Source organism: Spinacia oleracea, chromosome 5, assembly GCF_020520425.1.
Source record: "Spinacia oleracea cultivar Varoflay chromosome 5, BTI_SOV_V1, whole genome shotgun sequence".
Classification (NCBI taxonomy): domain Eukaryota; kingdom Viridiplantae; phylum Streptophyta; class Magnoliopsida; order Caryophyllales; family Amaranthaceae; genus Spinacia; species Spinacia oleracea.
In genome coordinates, this window is record NC_079491.1 from 22,873,336 (window position 1) to 22,883,822 (window position 10,487).

The window sequence follows — 10,487 nt, forward strand, 5'->3', positions numbered from 1 at the left end:
CTATAATCTAGGAACCTCCTCTCCACTTCTTGCCGAAGCAATGGCGGTTCGTAATGATCTTCTATTAGCCATCGAAAAGAATATACGACATGTTTTTATTGAAAGTGATAATTTATTGATCATAAATATTTTACAGGGACAAAGTAATTGCCCATAAAAGATACAAGTGTTAATGAAAGATGTCAAACAACTTTTGAATAATTTTGATAGTATTTTTTCTCGCCACATATATAGGGATATCTATCGTGCAATAGATTATATTACCGCCTTAGGTCATCGCATACATACCCAACAAGAAATAGATCCTTAGGTAGATGGTAAATTTTCTTATTTTAAATATTTAGATAAGTTAGGATATAGTTTTGAGAGAAAACTATCCTAACTTTTATTATACCTTTCTTTAAAAAAAAATTAAATTTATTTTTGGACATACACATATGCGATGTAAATAAGATGATTATTTATAAGATGAGTGTTACCCGTTCACAAATTTCCGGTGCGGACAAATGATGACCCAAATACATAATACTTCAATCACACTCTCTCTCCCCAAAAAAAAGAACCACCCCCTTGTTCCCTCCTAAGTCCCAACTCCTAAGCAATAAGCTAAACAGTTTTACAAATGTCAAGATCATAAATTCACACGTCTTAGTAATATTTAGTTTATTACCCCCTACAATGAGAACCACCCATGTCCAACCTCTATCAGAAAATATGGTGTACGTATTCGAGAGCCATGTTCACCATGTTTTTAAATAAACATATTGTTCAAATTCAAAGAACGTACTCCCTCTGTCTCAGAATACTCGCACCGGTTCGAGTCGACACAATTAACGATGCACAACTTTGACCACCAATATCTTTAACTACATATTATAAAAACTTATGAAATATTAATATTTTAAAAATATATGTTAAGATGAAGCCAACAATATATTATATGCTAACTTTTGTTTTCGTATACTATAAATAAAATAGGGTCAATGTGAATTATGTGAATAGTGCAAAAAGTCAAACCGGTGCGAGTATTCCGGGACGGAGGGAGTATGATTAAAAAAACAGTCAACTTGTACTTGTATATTGAAAATTTTCTCCATGTTGATCAAGTACTCAATGAGTGTGTAACGCCCCGACCTCTAATTCAATTATTTAATCATAATTAGCAGCGGAATTAACCTAATTCGGTCGGGACATTACCCGCCGTAACTCCCTCTTGGGAATTACCAGGCAACCATCAATCATAAGCTATTAAACTCCAAAATTAACATAATAATCCTTTTTAATTCTTCATTAAAAAAAATACGCAACTTAATCAAAAATCTTTACTTAAACTTGTTACAACTTAACATTAACTTAGGTGAACTTTGCAATAGTGAAATCCTCGCCACTACTCGTTTCCGTGGTCCCCAGCAGTACCTAAAACGGAAAACAAAACGGTGAGCCGAAGACTCAGTAACGAGTTACCCTAGCATCGTAACATCATTTCAATTCATTTTATTTAATAAACATGGAGAATAGAATAAAGTAAAACATTTGATAAATCATCATTTCAGAATCATCATCATTTCAGAAACATAATTTTAGAAACGTCATTTCAGAAACATCATTTCAGGAATATCATTTCATTAATCTGTTTCCTTTTAACAGTATTATTCTGGTCGTCAGGACTTTACAGGAAAACATGGTAGGACGTCTCCTACGAACAGGGGAAGCCAGTTCTTCATAACAGGGGGAGTCAATGCTCCATAGCAGGGGAAGCCAGTGCTTCGTTTCAGGGGAAACCTTGGTTCCATATCAGGGGAAGCCAGTGCTTCTTATCAGGGGGAACCTTGGTTCCATATCAGGGGAAGCCAGTGCTTCTTATCAGGGGGAGCATGGGCTCCATATCAGGGGAACTTGACCAGTTCTTACACTTTTATTTATCATGTTTACATTTCTTTTAATCGAACATTAATCAGGAAAATCTCATTCATTCAGGGTGGTTCAACAAAACCATTAAATTTCGTTATTTCATAAAATCATTCTTTCAGGAATAATAATTCGTTAAATCAATAATTTGCATAAAGCTGCATTACCATAAAATAATTCAATCAAATCATGCTTGTAATCCCGCAAATCATAAAACATCATTATAAAACATCAATCATTCATAACATCATTCATAAATACATTTCGAAGGGATTGCGGGTACTAGCAATAACCGTTACCTCAATTCCGCGATTTGCTAAGCCTTTTTGTTGGTTCGTTCTTCCTGAGCCCCGAGTCCAATTTCTTTCAAAATATTAAGTTATTGAATTAATATTAAAACGATAAATACTTTAAAATCAATATTCTCGAACTAATAATTTCATAAATATTATAAACTCAATTTAAGTAAAGTTCAATAATTAAATACATTTTCTTTTTGAAACAAATAATCATTAGTGGTCGTAAAATATAAACATTGTTATCAAAATAATAAGTATTTGAAATAGAAGGATAGGTGCACAACTTACAAGATCCAAATAAAAGGATATTGGGCCAGCTTTTGATAATGGGTTGACTTAAGGAAATAAAACCAAAACTTTAAAGAATTTGGGTTCCTGGAATTGTGAAACAGGGAAGGAAGCAAGGCAGTGAGCAGGAACAACCACGACGGGAGGAAGGAGAAAATGGAGAAGGCTGGTGGAAGTCTGCGACCGGCGACGCGGCGCAGCAGCGCTGAAGAAGAAGAGCGCCAGTACTGCAGCGCCGGTGGCTGAGCGCGGAGGAGGAGCTGGGCGCGGGTGAGGGAGGAAAGCAGGGGAATGCGAGTGAGGAGGAGAAAGGCGAGGGGTGTGGGGGTGGCGAAGGAAGTGTGTGGTGGTACTGGGTGGATGTGGTGGCGTCGGGTGGTGATCGAGGTGCGGTAGTCACGGTGGTGGTGGTGGCGGTTGTCGGTGGTGGTTGTGGTGGTTCTTGAATTAATTAAAGAGGTAAATTAGAAATCAAAAATCAAAAATCAAAATTCAAAATTGATATTGAAATTAAAATGTTTATTGTTTGTTGGTGGTTTGAGGTTGAAATTTTAGTCTAATTGGACAGCTATTTATAGCAATGGATTTGTTCATCTACGTAAGTGATGATCTCAATTGCAAAAGTTGAAGATGACAAATGTATAATTGAAATTGCAGTATCCTCTAGAACAATAACAGAGCATGTGGTATAGGAATTGAAGCATGAAAGTAGAGGGGTACGAAAGGCTGCCTAAATTCCCTGGGTAATACGCACATTTTCCAACAAATAAAATAATAAAACTGGTAAGAAATATGAGACTACGTTAATCTGCAGAAATTGCATAATTAAAAGGTTGATAAGTAAAAGTGTTACGTAATTACGTTGGGTAGTTGGAACTTGGAAGTAGTATAAATATTAAATAAGCACTACCTAGTACCTACATTATTCCACCTCATTGATAATTGATTACCTTTTTTTGTGTGTCATACTTTCCTTTAAACTGCTTCTCCTCTGTCATTCAACTGTCCATATTTCTAAGCTTATAATTAAGCTCCATCAATCTTCACTTTCTTTGCGATCGACTCAGTGATTTACCCACACAATTAAGTAGCAAACATGGTTAACTTTTTCACATTGCTGACCGGATACCCGGGTGCAAGCGGGTTCGGTTCTGGTACAACTGCTGAACAGGTTACTCAAGGGATTGATGCCTCTAACCTCACTGCTATTGTCACTGGTTTGTCTCTAACCCGCCCATCTTCTCTTTCTTCAGGAATATATTCGTCATCGCTTTCTCATTCATATATCAACTTACCAATTATTCTGAATTTCATGAATCGTATAGCCAACTGTTATTCCCGTTGATTTTTTTTTTTTTTTGACACAAGCTTAAATAAATAAATTAAGGAAAATTAGAAAAGGATAAAGAAGCCAAAGCCACTTTTGTAGCTAAACCAACTTTGGCACTTCCTTTTTTATTTTCTTGAGTGTAAAACCAACTTTGTTTCTAATTCCTTGCCCCCAGCTCACCATCGTTTAGCAAATATTTGAAAATGATGAATAGGAGTACTTTTTTTAGGTGGTTAGTTTTCAAAATCAATCAACATAATTATTCATGAATCCTCAAAATCACATAATTTTCAAATTTATTAAACCGAAAACTGAGTTTTATTAGTTTTCAAATGTAAGTAACACACGTCCATCGGTGTTATTAATAAGTTAACCCCCAGCTCCTGTATTTTTTCTAACGTGTGCCCATGGGCACACATTAAGAAACAAATTCCCTACTAAATATTTGATTTAGAGGAATATTTACTAGTTTAAAAAGGTAGGTTAAATATTTGATATGTGAAGTAATGAAATCTTTCTCAATTTTAACTCTTACCCATTTTATATTTTTTTTTCCTATTTTTCATGTTGATTTATTTTTGCCAACTTCTCAACATCAATCTAACAAAAATTTCATTTGAAAAATAGTACTTAGTACGGTACTTCATGTTCGTAAATTCAACCTCAATTCCCCTAATTAGCTATAGCTCACTTTGCTAATTGAAATTCACGCTACTGCATACTCCATGGCGCCAAGATATGGAATTAGTTTTACCAAATTTGTTTAATTAATGTGCCATATGTAAAAAGTAAATAATTCCCATCTCAATTAAAATTGCTTAGGGTAGAGATCAATACCTTAATTATTCCCTCCTTTGTATGATTATAATTTCTTAGTATAATTATTTTGGGTGATGTTTTTTTTGTGCGAATAAAATCACAAGGGCAATATAACTTGCAAATGAGGGCGGAGAGATTCGAACCTGAGATCTATCGTACACGGACCCTCAATTTTTACTATTAATTAAGCCAAGACATATTGGTATTTTGGGTGATATGCTTTAGCGTAAGTAATTTTATACTCCGTATGATTATAATTGCTTGATATGCACTACGAGTATTTACTTCATCTTCTCTTTGTTTTACTTCATATTTTAGAAAAAGAAGATAATGTACCAATTTTACGGCTAACTAGTTATATACGATTCACCTTTTTTTCTCCACTCCAATAAAGTAACGAATTCTTTTATTGCCATGTCAAAAAAAAATTACAAATTTATTGGTACAATTGAAGCTAGCTGGAGCAAAGCACTTCATAGTTATAGCTTGACGATAGTATATCAAATTGATTTTTTTTTTACTCCGTGGATTAATTGATATTGAAAAGTTGGCCAAAATAAATGAACATTAAATTAGGAAAAAGATATAAAATTGGTAAGAGTTAAAATTAAGGAAGCTTTTATTATTACACATACAAAATATTCAACCTACCTTTTTAAAACTAATTAAGATCCCTCAAAATCAAATAATTATTAGGGAATTTGTTTTCTTAATGTGTGCCCATGGGCACACATTAGAAAAACCGTTTGTTGTAATGCGTGTAAACCTTAAATAGATGAAACAAGTTACAAGCTACTCCCTCCGTTTCTTTTTTTAATTTACGTTTGGTATTTTTCACGCGTTTTAACGATTAATTAATTTGCATCAAAATTCCTCAATTTTTTTATTTAAACAAGATAAATTACGTTTATTTATAATGTTTTCACTTTTATCAAAATTCTGATATTGGAAAAATGAGAAAAAATTTAATGTGCCAATGGAAAAGTGTGAGATATTAAATGACCCAATGAATTTAATTGGTTAAAATAATAATTGGACACAAATTTTGATAGAATACTGAGTCATTTATGTGATAATATAAAAGGAAATATAAAGAACATTTTGAAATACCCAAAAAGAATAAAAAGAGACGGAGGAAGTACAGGCTAAAATTTAATAGTTTTCGGTTCAAGATTATACTGATGTTAGGGGTGTAAATGAGTCGAGACTTTCAAAGTTTCAATAAAATACTCGGATTCGAACTCGGTTAAAGCTTGTTCATGTTCGTTTATTTAATAAATGAGCCGAGTTTGAACAAATTTTAAAGCTCCTTTAATAAACGAGCTTGAACATGAACATGCGTATGCTCATTGTTTATGCTCACGAACAAACTCGCCAATTTGTGTTTATAATCAAATTTTCCCAACATATTTGTTTTATTATAGAAAAAAGTCATATTTTAACTTTAATTTTAAAATCCAAAAAAATATATCCCAGAATAAAAATATTTTGACTTTAAATGGCTAAACTAGTGCACATTGAATGGCTAAATTGGTGTACATTCAAACTTAAGTTTTCAAATGGTTAAACTCTAAAGCGCAACACTCGTTTAAGAAAAAGCTCGTTTATAAACTAGGCTCGAATAATAAACGAAACGTTCATTAACGGTTCGTGAACACAAAATCTCTCAAATGAACCGAGGTTGAACAAATTTTAATTTGAACTCAATTGAAAGCTCGGACTCGGACTCGAGCTCGTCTAAATTAAATGAACATGAACAGTATAATATTCGACTCGGCTCGGCAGGTTAGACTTTATATGAGTTGACTTTTTATTTTGATTTATTCGTAGCGGTGGAGGCCCCACCAACCCCTCTCCTATGAGAGTATGAGTGGCCCTCAAACGTGAAACATGAAATAGTACTACTCCCCCGATTAACCGATTTCATAGTATAAGGAAGGGACAAAGACAATAGGTGAATTGAAATACCATTAATAAGATATTAAGAGAGGGTTGGGAGTTAAAACTACTTTTCACGTCGCTATTCAATTTAATTCATCAGACGGCGGAGCCGTCTTCATCAGTCATCATGACAATATGACATGACAGACTCACACTTAACATTCTTATTTACCACTTTTTAAATCCAGGATATTGTATACTTTCTCTGTTCTTATTTACATAACACAATGGAGTTTTAGACACTATTTAAACAAACACTTTTGAGTTCCTTTTGTGGTTTATACATAAGAAAAAACATAGTCGTGTAGGGTCTTATTAGATTCGTATCGGTACACAGTTAGAGATATTAATATTTGAAATCATGCATTGACAAACGTGCCTAAATAATTGTGTCATTTAAAAAAGAATGGAGGAAGTATAATTTAGGTTTTAATTTTTTAAAATACACTCAATTCTTACATGTTTGGCTCGTTTTCTAACATTTACATTTTTCAAGTGTGTGCAAGTATACATTTACATATGATTTTACTAATTGTGAAAAGTATTTATATGCAAATGTGAAGGAGGGTCAAGTGGGATTGGACTAGAGACGGCAAGAGTGTTGGCACTTAGGAATGCACATGTCTTCATAGCTGCCAGAAACATGAGCGCGGCTAATGAAGCCAAACAGCTTATCCTTGCTCAAAACAAATCTGCTAGGATCGACATTCTCAACCTTGATCTCTGCTCTATCAAATCCGTCACAGAATGTGCTCATCATTTCCTTTCTCTAAACTTGCCTCTTAACATTTTAATGTAACGTAACTCCCATCTTTTCAAAAACTCCTTCCATTATTATTAAGGAACTTAATTCTTGCTTATGCTAATGTCACAAAAATGTGGCTGCAGAAACAATGCTGGTATTATGTTCTGTCCCTTTCAGCTATCTGAAGATGGGGTTGAGCTCCAATTCGCCACAAATCATCTAGGTAACTCCATATCTGAAGTTGGGCTTGATCGTTTCAAGTGTTACTTGACTTGTGTTGATCTGTATGGAATTTGATCTGTTTTATTGTTCTATAACCAGGTCATTTTCTGTTTACAAATCTGCTGCTTAACAAAATGAAGCAAACAGCTAAAGTCACTGGAATCCAAGGAAGAATAGTGATTTTATCATCAATAGCACATGTTCATACTTATCCTGGAGGAATTATATTTGATAAAATCAATGATGAAAACAGGTATATTAATATTAATATTCCCTTAATTAGTTGAAAGTTACTCTAATCATCCCTAGCATATATAATACGCGTAAATGAATAACTTAATTTAACACGAGGTTTTGCACCTGGAAAATGATTCTGGTTTTGCAGTTACTCAGACAAAAGAGCTTATGGACAATCTAAGTTAGCAAACGTACTACATGCAAATGAGTTGTCTCGCCGTCTAAAGGTTCTTATTCTCCTTTAAAGCTTCATAATTAGAATCTTACTTCCTCTGTTCATAAATACTCGCAACGTTTGGTATTTTTACACTATTCACATACTCCACTTTGTCTATTGTTGCTGATTTATATGTCAAATAAAACAGTCATGTGGGATCTTGTTAGATTCGTCATAATACGTATTTTTAAAATATCAACCTTTTATAATTTTTTCTTGAAAAGTATTTAAGATATTAGCGATCTAAATTGTACATTGGCATGCGTGAAAGTGACAAACGTTGCGAGTATTTTTACATTTGTGTCAAAAAAGATCCTTAACTGATCTTAAGTACTGTATATGTTTCAGGCAGAGGGCGCAAATGTTACTGTCAACTCTATACACCCAGGATTAATCATGACAAATCTAATGAAGCATTCATACTTCTTAATAAGTATGATTTCTCGTTCTCCCTCAAATTTATAACATGGCATTCAATATCATAACATGATTAATAAGGACTGAAAGTGGCACCTTCAATTCAATTCTTTGCAGGATTTATAAATCTTCTGACAAGGCTCTTATGGAAAAGCGTGCCACAGGTTGATAAACAATAATAGTTTCTTCCTTGCATATACATTAAATTATCTGTAACCAACTTAAATAAATATATATATATATATATATATATATATATTCATAATCATAGTGATTTACACTCATTAGTTTGTGTTACATTGTGGTTCAATTCAGGGAGCAGCAACAACTTGCTATGCAGCTCTCCATCCGAGTTTAAAAGGTGAAACAGGCAAGTATTTTGTAGACTGCAATGAATTGGAGCCTATTGCACTTGCTAAAGATGAGGCGTTGGCCAAGAAACTTTGGGACTTTAGCGAGGATTTAGTGAAGTCAGCTTCGAAGCTTAAACAGATTAATTAGTTCATTTACGTGCTTCTCTAATTATAATGAAACAGAACATTGTCCAATGGTACGGAGATTAGAATGATACAAATTGTTGTTGCTTTGTTGTGTATTAATACTAAGACCGAGCAAGTAGTGCTCTAACAAGTGTATGTCTTGTATTCTATGCTATGTGTTGTCTATTTAAAGGGTTCCTAATTTATAAAAAAAGGCAGCATTTTATGCTATCGGTCAATCAGAAAGTTTCTGTTTAAATGTGCAGTTGGGGACGTGTTCAATTGTGCAAATAAATTCATTGGTGTTTGAGGGAACCAAAGCGAACCCTTGATGTTCATCCTACACGTGGGTGTAAACCTATACTCGCGTTCTTTTCTCTAAATCTCTAATACTCCCACTGTGCTTTTTTTTTTCACCTTAAATTTATAATCTTTACTATCACACATTGAGTAAATACAATGACAATTACATTTTACACCACAAAATACTACGTGTAACTGTGTAAGGGGAATGATGTACACGAGATACGATCCCTACTCCTTAATATCACCCCTAAAGACTACCCAATTAAACATGGCTTCCACATGGATGATAAAAAAAAGTCATGCCCCAGTGGCGTAGACAGGGTGTCAAGGGTGGGTCGCCGACCACCCAATTTTTTGTAAAAAAATAAATAAAAAACCTTTATATCGTATTTAATAGAAAAAGTAAATTAATACTGACTAATTACTAACATGTCAACACCCCGATTAAAAAATCCTAGCTCCGGCAGCCCCTCAGGCCTCAGTTAGCAATTGTGTCCTCAAAGCTCAAACAGAAGTCATCAAAGACCCAAACTTCTGACAACACAAGCAGAGCTAGCAACCACAAGAGCAGCAAATATAGGAGGCACAAAAAGATCAATCTTAGAACGTTGGAAAAACTTTGCAGGCAAACACACTACATCAGATGGAAGGTCCACCGGTACCCTAAAGCTGCTTTCTGATTTACACGCAGTTGAAAACGAAGAAGAAGGAGTTATCGCCCATAAAAAGCTAGTCTCCGGTGTTAAGGCTGCTACCGCCACTGTTACTGTCAGCAGAGCTGTCCATATACCTGCATACATTATCAGCGGACGCCGCCATGAGTTCAAGCATTGTGAAAATATGGAGGTGATCATGATAGAAAGAGTCATTATTTTTTGGAGAAGGAAGAATTATTGTTGAAGAATTGAGGATCAAGGTGCATAAATATATGGTTTTATGGTGTTAACTATGTTGATAATCTTAGTTTAGTTGCTTAACTAACTCATCACAGAATCAATGTTTATGGTGTTTTTGAGGATATAAATAGTAAGTATTGTTGTCTAAATATTGGTTGAAATGGAAGATGACGTTACGTTATGGAATTGAATATTAGTGGGTCGTGTTTGTTCATCTAAGAGATCACAGGGGGAATGTTAGATCAACTGCTCTGTGTATTTTTCTGTCTAATTCCAGACAGACTTATGCGGTATGGCCTTTATAGATCGGATTGACTAATACTCGGCTTGTTGACATCCCAAAAACATATTAAAATGGAATGTGGATTCATCATTAAAAAAAT

At 34.2% G+C, this 10,487-nt stretch overlaps 2 protein-coding genes across 2 annotated transcripts; one reads left to right on the forward strand and one right to left on the reverse strand.

The window, feature by feature from the left end:
• Positions 1 to 3,423: 3,423 nt before the first annotated feature.
• LOC110806094 (short-chain dehydrogenase TIC 32 B, chloroplastic) lies at positions 3,424 to 9,141 on the forward strand. Its single transcript, XM_022011733.2, has 8 exons — positions 3,424 to 3,712; positions 7,149 to 7,380; positions 7,474 to 7,553; positions 7,652 to 7,805; positions 7,938 to 8,016; positions 8,355 to 8,439; positions 8,541 to 8,587; positions 8,739 to 9,141. The coding sequence occupies exons 1-8, from the start codon at positions 3,592 to 3,594 to the stop codon at positions 8,922 to 8,924; spliced, it is 984 nt and encodes a 327-aa protein (XP_021867425.2). The 5' UTR covers positions 3,424 to 3,591; the 3' UTR covers positions 8,925 to 9,141.
• Positions 9,142 to 9,264: 123 nt separating this feature from the next.
• Positions 9,265 to 10,284, reverse strand: LOC110806095 (uncharacterized). The gene has a single exon (XM_022011734.2). The coding sequence runs from the start codon at positions 10,075 to 10,077 to the stop codon at positions 9,727 to 9,729; it is 351 nt and encodes a 116-aa protein (XP_021867426.1). The 5' UTR covers positions 10,078 to 10,284; the 3' UTR covers positions 9,265 to 9,726.
• Positions 10,285 to 10,487: the final 203 nt, after the last annotated feature.